Here is a 23671-nt window from a genome sequence, read left to right as displayed (position 1 = left end):
ATTAGTGAAAAATTCAAATCTATTTAAAAACACTAAATCAATGGAAATGCTCACAAATTCTACTTTTGTTAAAGGGCCTATACATATCATGCTATTCTTAAGCCTTTCAGAGTAAACTATATCCATATTTATAAGAATATGTTACCTTTGGCACACTAAAAAACAAATTATTTATGTACAGTAATATGAGTTATTTTCACAAACTCTTTTCCTACCCCGAAGTAAGACGCCTCAGGCTCTGAGGCTCCGCCTTTCACTCCTTGCGGGTGCTGCTCATTTTATGACGTCAACCTAGAGCCGACCTTGGCAGCATGTCTGCATTTCACCCATGAAGACAAATAACATTTTAACTTTTGCGAAGATAGATGTGCACATAAAATGAAAGCGTTTTGCCAATCACCACCAGCTCTGCGGAGAAAGTGGGTGTTTGTGTTAGCCTGGAGGCGGTGCTGGCAGCGCAGACTCTTCCTGAAATGGGCTGATCTCCACGTTCAGACGTATGAATGTAAGAACCCACTTGTTTTTGTAGGTTGGGAGGGGCTGATGCTCAGAGAGCAGCGTTGGAGAGGAATGTTTAGAGATGCGTGTATGGAGCAAAACACTGCTTTAAGAGTGGTTTTCATGATGAGTTAACATCATATTGCACTTAAAAGCTCAAAAAAGGTTGATTTAGCATGATATAGGCCCTTTAAAGGCTGTTTCCAACAGTAGATTTTTGAATTGTAATTTAAAAAGGTTGCATCGTTTTGGAAAAACCAATTGTAGGACTACAGAAATTATAACAAGAAACATTTTTTTTGCTTCAATGTATTAGAATGGTACTGAAAAAAATACCTAGATACAAAAGTCAAATACAAACATATAAAATAAAACTTTTTGGGTATTTTTTTTTAAATCTAAGATTTACTCTAAAGTCTCCTCTACAATGTTGTGTGTGCAGAAATGTTTGACAGATTTTAATTTACGTGTTACAGTGTCCAGCTGCGGTCATGGTCACCAGAAGAAAAAAGCAACCGGCTATCCAGACCCCTGTCTCAGGTTGGCACAATCAAAACTTATCGATGCAGCTCACTCATCATATCTGCCCTTCAAAAGAGCAGCTAAACTAAATGTTATATTATTTGTGATCAGTTATTAAACTTTCACATGGGAAAAGTTCTTTCCATTCTTTCCGTTTCTGGATAGAGATTATTGTCTGAGTGCACAAAGCACATACTGATTCCATGAAGGTAAGTCTGTGGTGCATTTGTTCCTTATGTTTTAGACTGTTGTTCCCTCCGTCAGTACAATTGACTCTTTGAATTATATTTATTTTAACTGCAATGGCCCAGTTTGCAAGAATAACACATGAATTCTTTCCCTCCCCGGCTGAATTGTTAGTTTCTGGTGCCACAGAAGGTGCCCGAGAAAGGGTTGGTGTGCTGCACGGCGCAGTAAAGGCAGACGCACGTTGACATTTTTATAGCAGGGAGTGTACAAGCTACAAAGGTCAGTCTTTGAAAATATTTGGCGTTATGCTTAACAGCCGTTTGGAGCTGTTTAAATCAGAGATTGTCTGAAACAAAAGAGGAGACTTTGTGTTGGAACAATAACTTAACCTTTAGTTGTCGTATGGAAACTCTTTTCTGAAGTAAAACACAGACTTGAGGTTTTAAGACCCCTGCTGAACTATGGTCTATTTACCCTTCCAGCAACAAATCCTAAAGGATAGACCGGTGCATCTGGAAAGACTTCAGTGAGTTAAGGACAGAAAATGTTGTGGGAAAGTTCATCACAGCTATTTCAGCTATGCTTACATACTTTGTTTGATGCATGGATCCCACTGGAGCAGGAACATGTGAAATGACAGAACAGGACAAACATACAAGACCTTTTGTAGTGGCACAAAGAATTCCAATCATTTTGTAATTGGATGTTGGATCAAATATGTTGAGATTTGACCTGAAATGCGTTTAAGGATTTTCAGAAGCAGATGTCAGAGAAGATCCCAGCTTTGCTCCAAGTTTATCTTGTGTGTTTGCATGTTTTCAGTTCCATCTGTCGAGCCTCAGATTTACTCTAAATCAAGATGATTCTTTTTGCAATGAGAAGATGAACTAGTTAAGCTGGGCTGTTTTATTTACTCCAAAAGGGTCTGTGGAAGGTAGTGGATTTTTCTATGAATATTTTTGATCAGTCTTTAGATAAATCAAAGCCTTTTTCGAACAGGTCAGCTCCAGCAAAGCCTTAATCTTTGAGAATGGAAGATGGAATCTGCTCGAAGACCTCAAAGCCATGTGGAAAGTTGTCTTCTTCTCAGTTGTTTAAGATCATTCTTAAGCAGGAGGTCCGCATGAAGACTAAAAATTCAACTATAGCTGATACTTTTATTTGACATACTGTATTTTGACACTAAATGTCTTTAGAATCAATGACATAAAATGTAGTTTTTACCAGTACAGAATGCTTCAAAATGGATGTAACCTGAAAACAAAGGCTTAAGGCTGCATTCCTCCTTCACCTGGATTTATGATTTGATGATTGTGTAATCAGATGTGCTGCAAGATGGAACCAAATCACATGGTAGTAAACATCAGAACTTGACAAAGTTTCAAGAAAGCGCAACTTTTCTCTGAGTGGTTGATGGATTTTTTCAGAATTTTAAACCAAGTAACTCATTAACAACCAGATCTCAAGACCCATTACACATTTAATTTGAGATGTATTTAAGGAGATCTTGTTTTTAACAGTCTGACTTCTTATTTTTTACATCCACACTTTGATTTTTGTTTTCTGTTATTAATTCAAACAGTTTCTCAGCTGTTAGAAACAGAAAAACTGAAGAAAAACGAATTCCTTCAAAGTTAATTCTTGCAATACTTTTAGTTTATCAATCTTGAAACTTATTTTGATTATGAAAGTGGTTATCAACTTTAAAAAACAGTTGGGATATATTTTGGGAATTTCTGAATTTAGGAATAACGAGTAAAGTTAAAGTCATGGTGTCCCGACCTCTGCAGCGCAGGCAGAAGCCAAACAAGTTTTTTGTTTACATCCTGTCCCTCGGCTTTGGCATCCACATTTTATGGATACAGCACTAAAGTTTGCTCCGTGGGTCCAAAGACTTTGGAAGCCACCAGGAAATCAAGAGTTCTATTTTTTAGCATGCGAAGCCACATTTAAAAAACCCACTGTAGAGTTTATGAGACTGCTCAAAAACCCATGCAGGATTGAAGTGGAAGTCGGCCCACCAAGCAACACATTGAGGATCTGTGCTCTGATGAAAAGCTTCAACATCCATCTCAAGTCCACTAATGTTGGTGTGGGCTGGCATGCTTGAGATATTTATCAGGTTTTATTGTCATCCCATTTTAAAATGAATTTATATTTAATTATTTAGTTTTAGACGTCAAACTAAAACTCCACAAGAAGCATGACTTTTGCCTGACTCTTCTAAGGGTTGTTGGCTTCAAAGTGGTGATGAGTCTCTTTCTGTCAGCAAATGTAAAGTAAGGCTGTGTGCAGTGAGAGTTTTTCAAAGTGCTTGGTGGGGAAACGACTGGGAAAAGGCCAGTTGTTTTAGCTTATTGTCCATTATACTGCTCAGGCTGGCAAGAACACAAGCAGCTCAGTCAGTGGCGAAATGCAACATCCACGACAAGAGCCTCAGTCTTCCCTCAGAGGTGCAGAGTGCTGTTGTATCAGGTGATCAGTTTAACCTAAAAAAAAAACTCTTAAAAGGTTTTTCCACCCTTCTTTGGCTTCCTGAGTTAAGAGAGTTGGATGAGCAACAGGATCCCCCGTTTTCCATGGTGTTGGGTATCCTGAGAAAAGACCCCATACAATAGTGGCTGTGATGGCAGATGTTGTGGAAGGCTGCTGCACTTTTTTTCTCTTGTCACAAAGCCTGTTGTTGTGTGATAAGAGCTAAATCTGGGAAGGGGGGAGTCGGGCTGCTGCTAAACGAACATAAAGGAGCCCATTTCATTTATTCGAGAGAGTGCAGACACCCTACAATCACGGGAAATTATTTTTGTTTCGTGTGAGTTTAAACTATTTGCAGCATCTTACAGTGGAATTTCAATTCACAATTAAACACTGACTTTGAGCTGAGTGCATCTTTATGATTGTGTCCAACTGTAAGCTGTGAATATCTGCCATCCCAAATTAGGAACAAAAATAATTTAAAGCTCTAATTAAAAACAAGGGTAATACCTAAAGTGGAGGTAACCTATTGGGATTATAATTATGAATACTTGCTAAAATGTGTTTTTTGCAGTTGATTTTGCAGAGCCAGATTGATAAGATCATGACCTTGGTAAACTAAAGCCTCAATTCCACTGAGCGGTCTGGTCCAATACGGTAAGGAGTGGTACAGTACGGTCCAGTTAATACTGGCGAGCGGTTCCACTCGGTTAAGCCTCGCTCCCACTGGGCGTTTTGTTTCCATGCGTGGTGCAAACTGCTAGCATGCTGCTAGCTCACCCTGTATCACACCGTCACTGAAGGAGGGCAAGGAACATTTGCTGTTCCACCACAGGCCTTGCTGTTGTTTACAGGCATTTTCAATACAGACTTGTGGCCAAAAGAGTACACAAGAAACTGCCAAAAACCCAAATGCTTACAAACGTTGGAAACATCAGCTTAAAGTCCCACTCTGATCATCTTTTGAGCTATTATAAAAGTTTCCCCAGTGGTCTTTTAATTATGATTATGCTGTTTTTAAACAAATTTTTAAAAAAAACTGTCATTTTCTAGGACATAATTTCTGCAGAGCGGCCTCAGTGCATTAGAAATTAATTTCTGAGTTGTGGGCGAGACTGTTAGCGCGGAGCAACTGCATCCCCTTTTCCCATTCCATTGCAGAGAGCTCTGCTTTCTCCGCTCTCCCGCTAGCTTACAGCCCCTCACACCCCCAACTTAACATTACTGGTGCAACTGGTGAATGTTGGAGGTATCCAACCGTACAGTTTTAGGGCCAGATCCCAGCTCAGACGAGGAAAGCAAAAAATATGTGGATCTTTGTGTCTTGTGTTTCTTACGTAACAAATATGCTCTTTTTCAAATGGCTTTTTAAAAGAAAACTTTTTGAGATTCACAACAATTTGAATAAAGAAAGATTTATATATGTCCTTTGTCACCAGAAAAAAGCCACAAAAACGTCTAAAAATCACAGAAAACACCAATTTCATCAGAGTGGCTCTTTAAGATCAAAATCTGTTTTACTTATTGTTCACAGGATTCTAGCCAATCTACATAATTTATTAAAGCATTTCATTAATGCTGATACGTGCATTGTGAGTGAGCTCACATTCTCAAAGACACAAGTGACCACTGAACATCGCCTATTTGGGTGGGGAGCCTCGCTCAAAAGCACCACAGGGGTGTGACGAGGGTGGGGCTGGATACCTGCTCGACTCATTTTCACTGATGCCCTCCAGCCATTGGTCTATGTCCCCAACAGCCAACCACTGCCCAAATGCTGCTTTGTTTCAAAGCTTTCTGTCAAAGAGATTCTCTTAATACATTCTGGTCATGCTACGTCTACACAAAAACACTCATTATCTCCTCTTTGTTGAATTCTCCAAATCTAATACGAGCTCAGCCTTGAACTTGTATAAGTTAACAAATGGTAAAGTGAGGTTTAGTTCAAATTTGTAATCGACAAATTAGGTTTAGGAGCACAAATTTAGTCAATCCATGCTAATATGTGATTTGTATAATAATCCAATTTATTGTTGCAAGCTCAGAGACAGAGGAACCAACCACATGTCTTAGTTCCATCCTAAAACTGCAATGAAGACCAGGCTTCAAGTCTGGGTATCATTAGTGCATGGTGGTATTTCTGAAAACTGCCTTAGGACCAAGATGCAGAAATGCTGCCTTTGTAAATTTAAAACAACTCCTATTTTTTATGTCTGCAACACAGAATGCACTGCCCAGTTTGGCCTCCGGTTAGGGCAAGACCAATATGCATTTCTGCAGCCTCTGTCCCGTACATTTTTGTCCACGATTACCCTCACAGCTGGCCTGCTTTCAAACCATTCTAAGGTCTATTCTTCCTCTGTTTTTAAGGTTGTGGTGGATCGGATTGCAAATTTGTGGCCACAACCCTGGAGAAATTAAGACTGGAGAGGAAAAAAATGGTTATTTTTATATTAGATGAGGTCAAAATGCAAAGCTCTGTATTGAAAACCCATTTGTGGTGTTACCATTCAACTCTGTAAAAAGGTATGTACTCCTTACCTGGAGTGACTTAGTAGGTGTATCCACATGCTATACCTGACAAGGATGGCTTAGAGAGAACACAGCAGTCTAGGAGTTGGTCTCTTGTTTATTTTGGCACATTGGTGCAGTGTTAAGCCAAGCCAGTGTTCAGGGAGCTCTGCTAAATGTGGCTGATGTCTAGGGGTGTTTTTTTTTTTTTTTCTTCTTCCCTGCACAGAAAGCTCAGTGACAGTACACAAACTGCCATCCTGTAAGCCTCTGGTCTCTCCGTGGGCAGCACACCTCCCCCTGCCCCTGCTGATTGATCAGCCTGTCTGTTTTTCTTTCCTCTGGCGTGGAAACACAAACTGAGGCACTTTTGATTCTGTGCTTTCCAGGCCTCCCGGCGCACTCTTGGGGACCGTGGACCCTGACGGTTTTATGGGGAAATGTTGGCTGGGAGAGATGGTCCTTTTAACAAGATGGTGGAGTTTATGAAGGTGGTTGAGCAGTGTGTCAACATTCCAGAAGTTGTTGTCAAAGGAACAGTGTTTATAACTGCCCCTCACTGTAATCATGACAGCAAATATTGACAATGTATTTATAATTCCCTAGATTTCTATAAAACACTGTCTACTGTATATCTTTGGGTCGTGCTCGACAGCGTGGGATTTTGAGCAAACTTTTTTTTTTTTTGCCAGAAAAGATTTATTTTACATTTAAAACAAGAATAATTCACTTCTACAACTCTAATATATACTCTTGATGCTTAAGATTTACGATAATCTTGAGTTGGAATTTAAGATCCTTTTGCCTTCCATTATTGTAGTTGGTTATTTATTTTTCCAGTGACCAAGAAGTATGACAGATATTCTGCTACATTTATCAGACTATATTTGACCTTTATTAGAAGCCGATGGTAAGTCGAAGCAAAGGCAGTACATTCCGGGTCTCACAAGATCACATTGCGAAAGCAGGGGTCTTGGTGGAGGGGAGCATTCTTCTAACTTGGACTGCTGCTGTTCGGAGTAGAGATTACTGGTTGACGCACAGTAGCATTCCAGACGAATCTGCCTTCTTTATAGCAAGTTGACTGCATGGATTTAATAGACAGACAAATGTTAAAATAGCAAACTTTAAATCTTTTTTTTTCTTCTTAGAATGTTCTTCAGTGAAGCCATCTGAACACAGTTAGAACTTCCTGTTTTCATTTTCCTCATGGTTTCTGTGTAAATTAGAAGACTTAGACGATGACTTGATGGACTTTGCAGTCCAGTGAGTTTTCGTTCATCCCTAATGAAATGCAGATGTTTGGGATTAAAATGCAGCTCCAGCTAAGTTTATTGAGTGTTTTTAATGGTGGTATAAAATGTGTTTCTCCATAGGAAAAATAAACCCTTTGGCTCCAGTTTCTCCCCCTCAGTGTGTCTAAAATATGGTAGCAGTGTAAGTGTGCCTACGATTCAGACCACCTATACTGATCAAATGAGGCTGCTGTTCAGTTTTACTTTGACTCCCTTGTTTTTTAGTCGTTCAGGTGCAATTTTTAAAAATAATTTACTTGATTAAGTGCTAACACTAACAATTAATACCTTTGAAAATAAAAATGTGTTTTAAATGAGTTAAAGGATACCATGTGAAGTAAATGATTCAGTGTCCCTTTAGGGAGTAATGTTTCTTCCTATTAAATACCAAATGTGGCACAAAGTGAATTTATGGCATATTTAGTTATATCAATGTGCCTCTTTTTCATTTGGTCTCTAATCTTTTGCATGGGGTTCATATCTGGGGCAGTCAGACTGTGTGTGGCCGTGAATGATTTGGATTGAGAAGGAGGATGAGGAGGTACAGTACTAGTGCTGTCCAGACAATCTCTCTGACTTGAGTCTTTATTATTGACCACTGTGCCATAAAAGCTCATGGCAAAAATTCATTTGAAGAATACAGTCTAAAGCTGAAAAGTTTGACCTGTAAAGCTCCTTTCATCTATAGTGTAGATGCGTATTTATGCAGGAAAAACTTCATGACTAAAAATAATAAACATGCACAACGATTTGAACATATATAAGTCAAAGCTTCACTAAATTACTTTAGTGTTCTGTACTTATGATTGTTGGGTGTTATTTGCATCAGCTGTTTCATTTATGCATCACAAGTTCTGCAAATGACACACTTCACATGTTTGTTTTGCTGCTCTGTCCTTTTGGAATCAAAACTTTAAAAGTTAGCATGGGCTTGTTCGCTGGATTCTGGGTTTGGCATCATTCTGAAAGCAAATGTTGATGGGTTTGACTCCACCCCCCTTCCCATTCCAGAAATGATTATGCGTGCAGCCAGTTCATTCCCCTGTGCTGACACAACACTGTTGTGGATTAGCCACCACGCTCCCGTGAACACTGTGTTCTAGTCATTTCATCACACCAGTCAGCATTGTGGTCCGGATCTTTCATGAAGCAGCATCAGTGGGACATGAAGGACACCAATTTTCATGATTATGTCCCAGTTCCAGCCTCATATTGGGTTTTGTTAAAGGCAGAATGTGGATACAGTCGTGCTCCAGTGCCCAGAAGAAATTACAAGGCAGCGTCCATCAGGGTGGTGCATAACAAGTAGCAAGCTCTCATCATTTTACTGCTTAGAACCTCCACCAGAGTACAGCAACAGATGATGAAACTTTGAACGCTGCTTTGATTATTACCCAGCCCAGCATGCTGGGTGCCCCATGCTGTTTTGTAATATAGTAGTCATGTCTGTGGTAAGGACAGAATGAGCAGTTATGACACCGTTTCACAGCAGCACCAAGCTTCCTAAAATATGATGTATGCACTGCAGGCCAGTGCCCTGTAATTGAAGATGCAGGGTGGTAATGATGATGATGCACAGTGAGGAGCTTGAAGTCAATTTGAGGTCTGTTGCTGGCACGGTTTTGAATGTTTTCCCATCGGTTTTGATTCGATACGGTAGACCTTATTGTATTTATTTACTTATTGTCTTTTGTTTCATTTTTGAAGGTGCCATAGATGCTCCCAACTCCCTTTTTTTAAGTCCGAGTCAGGTTTCAAGTCTAGTCTGAAGTATCTGGTGACAAATCAAACTCAAGTCTTTTGCTGGAACTTTTGTGAATCTCAATTCAAAGACCCCATTTTTAGGAACGTATCACTGTAAAGAGAAACGTTTGTGTTTTAGCATAATTTTCTTTCATTTGTAATTTTTTTTCCTGTCTGTTGTAGTAATGTCTAATATATTGTACCATGCACTTTTGTCATGTACTCAAACCGTTGGCATGAATAGAGATGGACAAAACAAGGCTCGTACCTTGGGTTCCAGCGAAACAAAGTGAATTCAGTCGCCATTTTATTGCGCTACGAATGTTGCCCAGTTTCACTATTTTGGGACCAGACGACATTGGCAAACACTTTGAACGTTTTAGGTGGGGCCAGAGGCACAGCATGCTCTTATTGAGGCATCTGATTGGACAGTTTATAACTTGAATAACTTGCGATAAAGAAAAAATATAATGAAAAAAAAGTTTAGCAATAACATGATAAAAAGAGACACACAACAGAAGGACTTTATTTTTCAATAGAAGTTTATGGAATTTTGGCTTTCTGGGACCAGCGGGTACTTCCTGTTTGGAAAGCGAGGGGAGGGGATGATCAGTCCAGTTCTGTCCATATACTGTCTATGACTTAAACTAATACAAATGTGGGATTTATTGGTTATGTTTGTTTGTTATGTTTATTCTGTGACTTGGTTCAAGCGCATCCCGCCAATCAAAAGCTAGAAATGCAGGGATGGTTTAAAAGAAAATAAAGAAGAAAAAACAGAACAGAACAGCGACTCTTAAGACCTAAAATTACTTGCATTTTTTGCTGATGATGTGAAGGAGGAATTGGAATAGACTCTTAATGCTTTGTGTAGACATGTAAAAAAAATGTGTAGTGTTACTACAAAATCCTTCAACAACTGGGCAGCCACAACCGCCGGCCGGTAGCCCGGGCGACATTTCCAGCGCTCCCTTGTTCAGGGAGCCACCTGCTGCCGGACTTACGCCAGCAACCTCCAAATGTTCCGGGGCGGCCACTCCCTGATCTAAATAAAATCTTCCCATTCCTGTTCGATTTGAACTTTTTCCTAAAACCTCGGCAGCCACTTCATGGCATATGACTGACGCCTCCTAATAACAAATGCCACAGCACAGCTAGACAAGTCCAGATGATTCAACTTTAATCTAACATATTGTCTAAATAACTCTTAAAATATGTTGTTTTTACCAAATGCACATTTTTGTGGCAACATTGGCTTATTTAAAGCTGTTAAATCTGCCTTTTTCAGCTTTATAGCACAAAATAATCAATAAAAACATGTATTATTTCTTGTATTGAAGTTTTAAGAATAGAATTAATCTGTAAAATGGTCAGCTGCTATAATGTGGATTCTATGGTGGCCAGATTGTGTGTGAAGATATTTAAACTCTTCCAACACAGTTTTTCACAAGTTACATCCACGGTCTTCTATATACATTGGTCACAAATGTTTTTTTTTTAAGCTTGCTTAAAAGGTTACTTTTTTTGTGCATATTAGCACCATAAACTAAAAGAGCTAGTCATTAAAAATAATTACTGAATGATGTTTTCAGTAAATCCAGTCAAAAATCTCCAAATCTACTATTTTTTTCTAAATTTACCATGAAAGGGTTGAATAAGAGTAGCCAGGCGACCAAAGAAGTGCGTCTTTGTTTCAGTTGGTTCATAAAGGCATGGGGTAGTAGCTTTTTCCTAACTTTAGAATACTCTCTTGAAAACCCAGCCAGCAAAAATAATACAGAATCATTTAAGCTGTAAGGGTGTTCTCCTGAGCTTTGCTAAAAAGTTTAAAAGTAGATTTTCATTTTAGGTCATCTAGTGAATAGATGAATCTGTTATTGTAAGTGCACCCTTTAGCCAATACAGCATACCAGCGACTTGCCCTAATGATCTTGGGTTTGTTGACTATGAACATCTGATTACAGTCCAGTGCAGCTTTAATCAGAGCTTCCTCCTCTCTGCAGCCACAGGAACCACTGAAAGCTGACTGATATTCCACAGCAGTCTTTCCTATCTGTGACCATGTCACTACCCCGCTAACAATAACACGTGTTTCTCAGTTCGGTTGTGCTCCTTCCCTTGATTTGCCGGTGTATATAACGTTGGCAGTGCCGTGGTGCAGTTTATTACATGCATTGTCGGCATTAGATGAACCGTAAGTAACGTTTGATGCTTTGCATTGGAACAGTAATGACTTTAGAACAAAGGTTCTGTGCAGCTCAATGCCAGTGCCAGCTGTGCCATGGTTACTGCAGTAAGAGAACTAGCATTGGATCATGCTGGGTGGATGAAAGCTCTGCTTCTATAAGTGTTGTTTGGCATTTATGTTTTTTCCCTTTTCCAGAGACGAGCTCAGTCACAGCTGCGTACAGTGGAGCTGTTTTTCTTTCTATTTTTTCCTCCTCCTTTGTTTTTGTTGAATCCACTGCATTCCGCTTGGGCCTCGTTGCTGAAAGTTGTGATTTTATCCATAAATTCTTATGTTTTTGGATTGGATGAAGATCCAAGACACATGCCAGACTTATCTAAGACATGCTTGGTTTGCATTAGCGCTGACTCACAACCACATAATGCGTGGCTTTCACCAGTTCTACCTGAAAGAATCTGTAAAGCATACATGTCCACTAGGTATATGCTCTTTAGATTGCTTCACAGCAGGAGGGGAAATGCCCACCTATTGTTGTACTCTGACAATATGAAGTGCATGATCTTATGAGCCTGGAGTTATTATGCTGGGTTTATACTGGGCGGAACTGCATGGAGCAGTCCCAATGATCGTTTCTGCTAAAGGCTTCCTGGCATTCACCACTAATCTGCCCACTCACTGCGGAAAAAGAAAAGGAAAATTGGACTCAATTGAGAACAGAAACTTTGTTCAAAGAGTTGCAGAATTGGAAGCGGGTGCTGGCATTAGAAACACAAATCTTTGGCTCTGTCCATGCCACTTCGTCTGCATCAAGCCTGCGCATCAGCTTTAACTTAAGTCTCAGGGTGATTCAGAGTCTGGTGGAGCCATCCTTTCTTTTTTTTTGGACGGAGCCTGTGTGACTCCAGTGCCAGGTGGTGACGGTTTAAGGAGAAAATTCACAAGACCTGTTGTAAAAGTTGCACTCTTTGAGGGGCCTGCAGTACATTCATATGCAGAGCTAGCTTATGAACTGCAGGAGAAAGAATTCCCTTCTTTTAACTTTTAGCATCTTTTTTGGAAGCAAGCAGGTCAATCTTCTTAAATACTGTAAAGTAGGCGACTGGCTTTACAGGTAAGCATATTGATGTCAGATAGCGGTGTGGAATTCCTCACAGTAAAAGTGTCAAAGGTGATATATGTGTGGTGCAGAGTTAGCCCTGCTGTTTAGCGTCTATGGCCACTTTTTGGTCACTGATGTGTTTTTATGACAAAACCAATTATTTTCATTTTTAATTTGCATTTAGTGATAGTACTCCTGATGTTTTCCTTCTATAATCACCAGCTACCAGTCATATGTGTTACTTACTTAGACTTAAGCACAGCTAATTGTGTTCAGTTGTTAAATAGCGCCCTCTTCTGTTGTAATTATCAGTTTACCCTTTGACTGATTGATAGTATTTATACAGTAAGTGGTGTTTGGCCAGAAGGGTCATGTTTTCTCTCATTTTCTAGACAGGAAACATTGACCACCATGAATAATTGTGAATTCAAACAACATCTGGAAGCTATTGAAGGCAGACTGTGCTTCACATCAAACCAACTCCACAGTTGGTGCTGTTTGCACCGGTGCAAACATTGCATTCTGTGAGCTCTGCAAATAAAGCCCTGTACTCTACATTTCAATGGTTATCTAGTTTTAAACAAATGCTGATTGAAACTGGCCAGCAGGAAAGAGAGGAATGTAGGGTGGGACTTGTGTGATAAAAACCTCTGGATATTTTGCACAGTCACATGGAGTCTAGTGTTTGAAATCTGAATCTCAGTAATTCTCTGTTGTTTTTAATCAAATATGTTAAATAAGAATTTCTGCTGTTCTGAGACTGTGCTGAACCATCTATTTCGTCTTTAAGTGTCTCTTGTTTTGATCTTGGCTGGTTATCTTTGACTCCATGTTCTCATGCTTGTAATCTTCTCAGATTTAGAGCTTCCTGAGCTACAGATGTCACATTTCTTCTTCAGCCAATCCCTGTTTTGTAAAGCATCAATCCTCAGACACTGACAGGGAATTCCTGCCTCTAGACTGAACATAACTCTTCTGTGTTATGACAATCCTATTGCATCATGGTCTGAGCATTTGGTCAGTGTAGTCATCTAACTGAAGCTGCAGAACATAAGACTTTTATGCCCGCTAACAATCATTTTTTTCTTTTTTTTTTTCTTTTTCCACAAGGAGTTCTCCAACTCAGATTTCAGAAATAACTCCTTCTCCAGCCGAACTCCGACCCCTCCAGGACGCGCCTCACCACAGAGTCCTATCGACCGGGATGTGCCCATGTCCCCCAGACGAAGGTATTCCCTCCTTTTATGTGAACTATTCACTTATAAGGGTTCCTCTTTGTCATAAGCCTGCTTCCAATAGGGCTCCAATAGCCCTCCGTCATGTTCTCCTTCACTAAATCCATGGTCTTCCTCTAGTCTTCTACTGGTAGCTCCAACTTCAGCATCCTTTGCCAAAATAGTCTGAGTCTATCCTCTCCATTTGTCCAAATCATCTCAGTCTGTCTCCTCGCATTTATCTCCAAGACATCTAACATGAGCTGCTCCTCTGATTAATTCATTCCTGTTCCTATCCATCCTCACCACTCCCAAGGAAAACCTCAACATCTTCAGCTCTGCTACCTCCACATCTGCCTCCTGTCTCTAACCCAACAACATGGCTGCTCTCACCACAGTCTTCCACACCTTTCATTTCATTGTTGCTAACACTCTTTTGTCACACATTACACCTGAAGTCGTCCTCCACCCACTCCAACTTGCTTGGACATGCCTCTTTACATTTAACTGTGCATGTCTCCCATGTACTTAAAAATGGTCACCGGGGCTTTTGTCCCATTCCCCAGGGATCCGTTCACTCTCCTAGATCTTGTTAAACAGTCCAGTTGAAAACTACTGCCAGCGCTCCTAAAACCATAGTCACAACTGCCCTTATGGGTGGATACTGGCTGTCTGGGGTGAAAAATGAATGAACCTGTGTGGGACATGGAGATGGTCCACATCAAGGCCCTAGACTGCTCGGTGAGCCTGTGGAGCAAAAATGATCATGCACATTTTTCTAAAGGCACGCTGTGAGCAATAAGCCGTAGTGAACACGTAACACGTAAGTGTAAGTAAGTGTGAAGCAGATGAAACTCAGAGGTGTTGTACAGATTTTTATTTTGTTTGATCCCACCAAACCCTTTACAGGCAGAATATAATTTATGTGGGCGTACTACGGGCCCTTTTTAAGGAGCCAGTACGTGTAGTGTAAGGGCATTGCACGACACATCACCCGTAAAATTATGAATGCATGCCACTTACATAATACTTAAAAATACTTCAGGATACATGTACCACACGCACGACAATATTGCGTTCCATTTTCATGACGTCCCTTCAAGTGGTCGCACAAGCCTCAAGGGAGCTGCAAGACACACCTGCACTTCCTGTAACCCTTGTTCTATCCTATGCATGTTTACATCACAAATGGGGTCATCTGGACCCCACTTTTTTTTTTCAAGGATTTTTTCATCTTCACTGGTGTCAGTGGGAGACATAAAATCCTTTCCACCTTTGTCCACGCTTGTCATGGGAGGGATCTCACATCAAGGGTTAAAGATGCGGCTGGACCTGTTTAAGACCCTTTCTAGGCCCGGACAACCCCAAACCCCACAAGACCCACTTTCTTTCTGTCTCTTAAACACACAGGATATCTACCTTTTTTCTTTCCAGCATGTTGACCAAGGGAAACCGATCTCTAGTTTTCCTTGTCAAAGTCTTTACAGTCAAAGTTTCTACTCTAAGTCTTAAAATCTGTCTTTGCTTTTCTCTCTGTTTACAAGCATGTCTTCTTCCCCCTTGAATTAGTGGTTTGGATTTACACTGGATGCTTTTCCTAACACAACAATCTGCATTTACATGGTAGAATTTATCAACATGCTAAAGCAATAGATTGTGCCCCCTTGTGGTTGCATTTTATGCACTCAACTAACAAGTATGAAATGATTTAAAAGCAGACACTGTTGTGCCCTTGGATGGACATAATTAAGTTCATGCTTGTATTCTATCTTAGATTGAAACATCTTCACCTTTTTGAATCTCCATAAGTGTTTTACTGCATGTACTCTAAACTAGGACATCATGACAATGAGGTTCAGATTTTCAGCACATTCGGTGAACAAGACCACAATAGCTTTTCCTTCTGGATAAGATAATTGCGATAATATCTGTGAATAATGTGTAACATTTCAAATGAACTCGGATTTAATGCTTCCAAACGTTTTCTTTTTTTTAGTCGGGTCTTCAAATATAACATTCACAGTCATTTGGGTGGCGGGGTGAGGGGTACTGTATTTATATGTAATTCTGTTCTGTGTGAATAAATGAAAAGTATCCCATTGCAAAATATTTCATTAAATAGTTCATTTGCATTTATTGTTGTTTAAATAGTTAAAAGAACGCTGGCCGATTGGTCGCCTCACCAAATTTGACGCTTTTTGCAAATCCCCTATTTAATAGTAATAGATATAATATAATATAAATATAGTAATAGATATAAATATAATAATATAAAAACTGTAACTCTGCTGTGGTGCAAATGATCTTGTTCTGACGGGATTTTCAAACACACACATGGAGGCTATAAGTGCAAAATCGTTTTCATCTTTTAACGCTGCAGCGTCCCGTTCTCCGCCTCGCCCTCTTCCAGGTGCTTTTGCTTTGATTCAGCTGCTTTATCAGCACACAGGTGCTGCCCCTTCAGCTCAGTTGGAATGCATTCAGTCTCAACAAAAATGATCGTTTTTCTTTTTCTCCTTCTCACACAAGAGTTTGTGCTGGTGTCTGTTTTCACAGTCAGGAATGGTTGACTTTGGCCCCGTCTCTCCATGAGTAACCACAGCCTGCAGGGCTATGTGTCAGCAGCTACAGTCCAAAAGTCCTGTATTCCTAAAAAAAGAATAATTACTTCTCCCCCCCTGATAGGCCCCCAGTCTGTAGCCCCCAGCTTGTTCACAAACCCTCTCCCTGCTTTTTTTCCAGCCAATCGCAGGTTAAGCGACGCCCATTTCCCCTCCCCTTTTGCTGTGTGGCCAATGAGTGTGAGCCCAGGGGCACACCTTTCACTCCAGCTTGTTTTTCTGTCTGGTCTGGCTTAGATAGAGATGCTTGTTCTGCTTTTGTGTATGTCCTGATATTAGTTGTGTTTTCCTGTGTGAGGCTCAGAAACAGGATCTTTTCTGGAGCTTTACTGCATTTCCTTTGTTCCATTTTCTATTTCTGAGGTGAGTTCTGTCATTGGAAGCTTTCATTTCTCATTCCTGCTATACTTTTTGACTGCTATTTAACAGGTTCTGAAAGGTATATGAGATTAAGCTGAGTTCTAGGATGTGTTTTACCTAATGCCAGTTAAGTTCATGCATTTAGCAGATTATTTTTCTTTTCTCTGCCAACAATAGCTTTAGTATAGAGAGCTAACAGCACCTTTGCAGTACATGTAGATGGATGTAGATGAGAGGCCATTCTAAACACAGCTTACGTAACGTTCAATGATCTATCCTGACTGGATTGATTTTACATTCACCCCAGATGTCTGTTTGACTGTTTCCTTTGGTACAAGCCATTCTTCTTTTGTCATTTCTGTGTCAGACCTGCATTTTTCATTCATTTAGTCAGAAATTCAAAGCAAAAAAGGGGCAGCAGAGTTTCTGAGGGTGGAGCTGAGGATGTGGAAAAAGTGGAGGTTGCTCTTCAAAAGTCTGTTTTCAATTTGAAACATGCTTGCTGACATGAAGTGAGAGGCCTTTGGCAGTAGCTTTTGTTAACATACTTTCTGTCCTTCATGTAGTTGAGAACAGATTAAATACAGTATAGAGAAAATGCACAAAACCCATTTGGGGTTGAATTGATTTGGCTGATTTCCTCCAAAGCTGGTAAGTTTGGAGGAAATGCAGTTGGCCCAAATTTAAGACACGTGTAGCTAAGCGGAATTCTTGTTTTTCCTTTTTGTTGGTGTGTTTTGTAATAATGACTCACCGTATCTATCATTTGACTTCAGCTTAACAGCAATTTCTAAATGAATTCAGAATTCTGTGATGAACCAACTTGTTGATTATCATAAATGCAGTTGCTATATTTAAAGTCATTTTCTAAGTTTCAAATGAAGATGATTCAAAGATACTTGCTGACATCAAATGAGCCATCATAATACTTACTTTAGTTCTGATCTCATGCAGAACAAACGTGTGACGTATCAGAAACAATAATCACAGAACAGCGTTTTTGTCACTTGAAAGCAACGGAGCTAAAAGAAAAAAAAAATCTTCACGAGCTGCATATTATTATTACCAAAAATTTAATTTCAAGTACATCACTCTGACTTGTCTTTGGTGATACTGAACTACTTTTGGTGTTGGTTTTGAGTCAGATGTGTACTGAAACTAGTTGAGTTCTTTTGACTAATTTCCGTTGACAATTTAGCAACCTGTGTGACCTCACAGCAAACCTAGTAGGACAGGTATGTACTTGGCTAACCGGTTCACTGTAACAGCAAATACACACTGTTCCCTTTAGGTGAATACACAAACATGGTATTACATCTGTTAGTCTAAAGCAAATGTTTCTAACATTGGGGGTTTGGTGGAGCTGGTCATATTATCACAACACTAATTTGGAGGTTTATCTTAAAAAAAAAAAAAGTTGTGATTTTGATTTTTGAACAATTTCCTGCCCATCTTGTATTTTAAATACTTTGTAATGCTTCATATAGTTTTTTTCAAAGCAGTTGGTTACTTTTTTTTGCACAAACTTGTCTTTTTTCTTTATTACATTATGCACTAACATTGAATATGTTGTCATGACTTCTTTCTGCAGCAGTTCCAGTTCCGACTTTGCCATGCAGAGATTCGACAGGGACTCGGAGGTCTACAAGATGATTCAGGAGAACAAGGAGTCCCGCACGGCTCCTCGACAGTCCAACACCTTCAAAATGCTGCAAGAAGTCCTGGAAGCTGACGAGAAAGGTTAGAGGGTTTCTGCTTTACAGATGAATACCCATGCTCTCGTTTTCACATGTCATCAGCTTGAGTAAAGTCAAAAGTAAAGCAACACATGGCTGCATTATTTCAATTTACCATCCATCTTCAGAACCTGCTTAATCCCTTTTGGGGTAAGGTGCTGCTGGAGCCAACCCATTTACTGTTGGGTGAAGGCGGGCACACCCTGACAGGTCCCCAGTCTGTTGTAGAGCCACGCACTCACATGCACACCTAGGAACAATTAAGAGATGCCAGTCAACTGATGAAGCATGTTGTTGGACTGAGGAAGGAAGCATAAGTGCCCAGGGAGAGAATGCAAACTCCACACAGAAAGGACCCAGTCAGGACTTGAACCTGGTTACGATCTGACTGTGAGGCGAGATCGCTAACCACTACACCACCATGCAGCCCTTACAGATGAATATTTATGCCTAAATGAAAACGCTTTAGAGACCCACTCCAATAAAAATGGTCTTTCTTTGAGTTTTTGCATGTTCTTGTAGCATTTTTCTCATAGAAGGAGATCTATATAAAATAATTTACAATTAAAACTGAAATTCTGAGTATTTTTTAATTCAAGTTGCAATGGACTAGAAAACCGGATGCTAGAAAATGTTCACTACTAACGCAGCTACTGAAATGGCCATGCCAAAGACCCAGGCCCACTCACGTTTAGGTGTGTGAGACATGATGAGCGTTCAACACCCATACTGTAGTGAATTGCGATTCTGGCTCAAAACTGTACGACTGGATTGATCCAAAATTTCTCGTTATTTTAGTACCGCTAACGTTAGCCTGAGAATATAAGCTTGCCACGAGTTTGCAGAGCTCAGTGATGGGAAGGGGGGGTGGGTGGCTTTGTGTCAACAGACCCCAACCCAAAACTGTATTTCTAAAGAAATACTGTCACTGTGCAAAAATGTTATAAAAACAACGAATTGATTTTAGCTAAAAATGTCTTAATCATAATTAACAGACCACTGGAAACTATTTTAAATGAGAAGAAATTATGGTTGGAGTGGATCTTTAAGCTGTGTTGAAAAAAAAATGGTTATATTTAAGCTATATTTTTGCTCACCCTCACATTAGACATTTATCACAGCATTTGCAGGTCTTAGAGATGAAATTTGAGGAGAATATGGGCATTCATGCTGTTTCCACATGTATGTATTCCATTGGTTTGGAGTGAGTGGGTTTTTTCCATGACCCAGTGCCCTGTTTTCAGGATGTAGTTGCATTCCATGTCAAATACCAACATAATTTGCATTCTCTCCAGCACCTATTTGTTAAGGCCTTTCCATTGGGTGTGTTTAGGTTAAACACTGCAGTGTAAGTCCTTCATTTCTGTGAAGTCATCCTCTCTACTGGATTTAATTAAAACATCCCTTAGTTATAAAATCGCTGTTCTTGTTTTATGGTATGGGTCTTCCTTTTTCTCCAAAGTTCTCATAATAATATAATAATTGCTCCCCACATTTTCCACAGATTCTGAGCTTGTAGTTACTGGGTGGGGAGAAGAGCTGCCCTCACAAAGGGAGTGATAACACATGGCGCTTTTGTTTGTGTTTGTCTTCAGAAGCAGCTCTGCGGTTTCCAGGAAAGCTTTCACCCAACCCACCAAAACCAGGAGGAGTCAGCAAATATCACACCTGTGAAAAGTGTGGCACCAGCATTCAGTAAGTCTGCAGACGCCAGCATGTCAGTCCATGATCCCATTTTCTGGTCCTGGTGCGAACCAAATCTTGGCCGGCTAGTCTCTGATTGGTGGCTGACCCATTAGGTTCTGCCATGAAAAGAAAGCTGGAAGTAGAATGAGTTTGCTCCACCCATTCCAAAACAGAGATTGGGCAGAAAAAATATTCCCCCAAATCTAAATCCTATTTAAGCCTCAAGAAAATCAAAACAGCTTCCCTTCCCAAAAATGCTTTGTTAATTCAAGATATATGCTGTCAAATTACTTAAAAAGTCCAGATACTTAAAGAAGTAAACATTTTTAGAGCGGACTACAAAGGTATTCATTTTTGGGTATAAAATCAGACTTTTTAACAGGAAAGTCCAAAAATAACTCTCTTCCAAACCATTTTTTTTTACAGAAAGTGGGATATACTAGATGTACATAGCATTTGTTGTTTGAAGAACAGGTGCGTACATCTAGTATTTCCCACTTTCTGTAAAATTTGGTCAGTATTGTCAAGAACCGTCTGTCAATATTTTGTGAATCAAAGTAACTGTTACACAAAGAAAGTATATTTTGGAATATTTATAGTCCCACTCTGGTCATCTTTTGATTGATTGTAAAATTGTTGTGTTTTTTTTCTTATTTTTATTATGATGATGCTGTTTTTAGCCAAAATGAAATGAAAATGATTTTTTTTTAGGCAGAAACTGTTTGACACTGTATGTTTGTCCTCATTTGCCCACAGAAGCGAGGCAGTGCGCATCACAGACGGCCACTACCGCCATCCACAGTGCTACGTTTGCACAGAGTGTGGCCTTAGTCTTAAAATGAGAGGTCACTTTTGGGTTAGAGATGTGATGTACTGCGAGAAGCACGCCAAAGAACGCTACCAGGGTCCCAGCAGCTCCCCTTAAGCAGCAAAACACCGTCACATGCAAGCCTGACACTCCATATTTGCCGCTCTGTGGACGAGGAACGCCGTTTTTCTGCCTGAAGCTCTTCCTCCTCTGACTCAGTTATTGACTTTGGATGTTGCATGGGGTTTGACATTAGAGTAATGAATTTTTTATCACATTTAACCATATTTTGCAATATTGTGACATACCTTCTTGCTTTATTTGTAAATGTATGTTATTTGTGGATTTTTGCTACAAACAGCTTGGATTTTATGGACTTACTTGGTTAATTATCTCTTAATAATTCACAGCTTTGACTAAAATCATTCATCCCACTGTAATAAGGTCATGTGACGTTTTGCTGAAGTGAACTCGTGAAGAGCTGACAGTGAGGATCCCAAAGTAAATGTAATGCGGACACAAAAAGATCACATTCTATCCTACTCTGCTGCATACTGAACACAGACAGGTGTGTGTGTGGGTGTGTGTGGATGCATGCTTTTACATGCAGGAGCGTGGTGCCTTGGGTATATTTTCCTTTAGTTGTTGTGAGCACAAGGACTTCAGAGAAAGGAAAATAAAAAGAATTGCTTTAGACTTGAGGGGTTTATTCGAGTTGCAATGGTTAAACCAAAAATCTAATGTTTGTATTCTAAACTAAATTTGAGTAAAAGTTGGTTTGTGTGGTGTGTGTTCTGTTCAGGGTCAGGCAGACGCCCCAGTGTGTCTCTGCTGCCCAAAGATAAGAGGCAGGGTTCACCGTGGACAGAATGCTGGGTGAACTATCACACAAATAAGCAAATGTCTTCCCAGTCAAGCTGCAGATTCTTTAGTGAAAATCTTTCTAAACTGTGGAAAGAGACCTAATTACACTGAGACAACCCGCCCAAGCCTGAGGAGAACTCACAAAGTCTATTCACAAACTGTCTTGGTGTGAAGCAATCCAGCAACAGTGCAGCCGAGCAGTCTACAGATGATTGGGGGGGTTGGTTCAGCCTAGATTAGATGTTTTGTAGTATTTGAGGGACTGGAGATTCATTTAATATAAAAATATTTTTGTGATGGGTATTTTTTCTATGCTGTAAAACATAAAATAAATGAAATATGGACATGAAATTAATGAATTTATTACCCATTTGTGCAGAAACAACTTTACTCTGAGAAACACTTCAATATTTCATGTTGCACTTAATAAACAGCACATGTTGAAGCTCTTTAGTTCTCATTATTTTGTTGGAAAACTTGTTCTGATTAAAAATGTTCTTCTTTTTGGCACATCAACGTTTAGGATTGTTATAGACATACATATAAATTATGTTTGCAAGACTGATCACAATTCAGTGACAATATTTTTTACTCCCTGATGGTTTTATAGAGCAGAAACCGAATCGTTAATTCACTTTAAATACATTGGTATGGTTTTATTTTATTTTTTATATTACTGAATAAATAGTGAAAGTCAATCAATTTTGGGTAAATATAATTTTTTGTGTATTTTTCAAAACATTTAATAAAATAATCTGTAGTATACACTTCCTACCAAAGGGTGGCGACGTTTTAACACGAATATGTTAGAAGATGACATTTGCTGGAATGGAAATTTCGCCTTACTGGTGTTTCTTTCTCTAATTAAATGTCAAAAGTGAGTTAAAAAGATTTGAAGCATAAAAAAAATCTAGATATTTTAAAAATATGATTGAGAAACTTTTTTTAGAACTGCCAAGAAGTAACAAGTGAGGCTTTCCAGACTGGGTATAAAAATAGTCCACCAAAATTAATTATTCGGAGGAAGGATGATTCTTCTTTTTTTTCCTTTTGATATATGATGTGGAGTCTAGACGAATGTCAATCAAACTCTGTGAATGCTTTAGTGTCTACAGTTTATATAAATAGCATACAGATAGTCTTCTCAATTCGATGCACACAATCTTTAGAGTCTACAAAGATCTTAATGCATTTCATGTAAACACATTTTCATTTGTTTGAGCACCCAAAGAAGACAAACAGAAGAAGGAATCTGTGCTCAGATAAGTTTAGATTTCAATATAATATTGAAAATAGACATTACACTGCAAATAATCCTTTCAAACATTTATTTAGGAAATTATTCAACCACTGAGGTGCCTATAATTTCACAGTTAAACTCCCGTTCTGTAAAAAAAAAGAAGAATATAGTAAAAATAGAGCATTTAAAGTATAATACATCAGTAAAAATGTTTAAAAGTGAGTCAGTTAATTGACTGTAAAAAATTGGCTCAATACATTACAGCCAATCAGATGTCCTTATTGAACCTAATTAACAATTTATCTTATTTGCATTGGATCAGTTCACTGAGGTTGCAGATATTTGCTCATTAATGCCTCTCTCTTTAGTGTCCCTGAAGTCTAGGACTTGAAAAATCCTGGTTTATTTATTTAAACTCTTTGAGCTGGTTCTGCTTTATAATAGTGTCCTGTTGCATGATGCTGCTCCAAGCGATCTTCAGCTGTCAGACAGGTGGCCACTGATCAATGAATGAGCATGATTGTGGTAAATGGACTCAGTTATTTCATTTTTCTTTATTTATTGCATATTTTTTATCACAGCTTTTGTAAAAGCAAACATGTTTTTTTTTTTTTTTTTTTTT

General features: G+C 39.3%; 1 protein-coding gene across 2 annotated transcripts in view; it reads left to right on the top strand.

Moving 5' to 3' along the window:
• Positions 1 to 22254, top strand: part of pdlim2 (PDZ and LIM domain 2 (mystique)) — a 36428-nt gene extending 14174 nt beyond the window's left edge. Inside the window, exons 6-10 of one of the 2 annotated variants that reach the window (XM_024276225.2) lie at positions 975 to 1038; positions 13631 to 13749; positions 18310 to 18455; positions 20047 to 20146; positions 20894 to 22254. In XM_024276225.2, coding sequence (XP_024131993.1) covers positions 975 to 1038; positions 13631 to 13749; positions 18310 to 18455; positions 20047 to 20146; positions 20894 to 21062 — 598 coding nt within the window. In that variant the 3' untranslated portion in view covers positions 21063 to 22254. Of the gene's footprint in view, positions 1 to 974; positions 1039 to 13630; positions 13750 to 18306; positions 18456 to 20046; positions 20147 to 20893 lie in introns of both variants that reach the window. The other variant, XM_024276224.2, reaches the window with a different exon arrangement.
• The last annotated feature ends 1417 nt before the right edge of the window (positions 22255 to 23671 follow it).

Source organism: Oryzias melastigma, linkage group LG9 (genome assembly GCF_002922805.2).
Source record: "Oryzias melastigma strain HK-1 linkage group LG9, ASM292280v2, whole genome shotgun sequence".
Taxonomy (NCBI): Eukaryota; Metazoa; Chordata; class Actinopteri; order Beloniformes; family Adrianichthyidae; genus Oryzias; species Oryzias melastigma.
The sequence above is the reverse complement of the archived record's forward strand: the minus strand, read 5'-3'. Positions and strand labels throughout refer to the sequence as shown.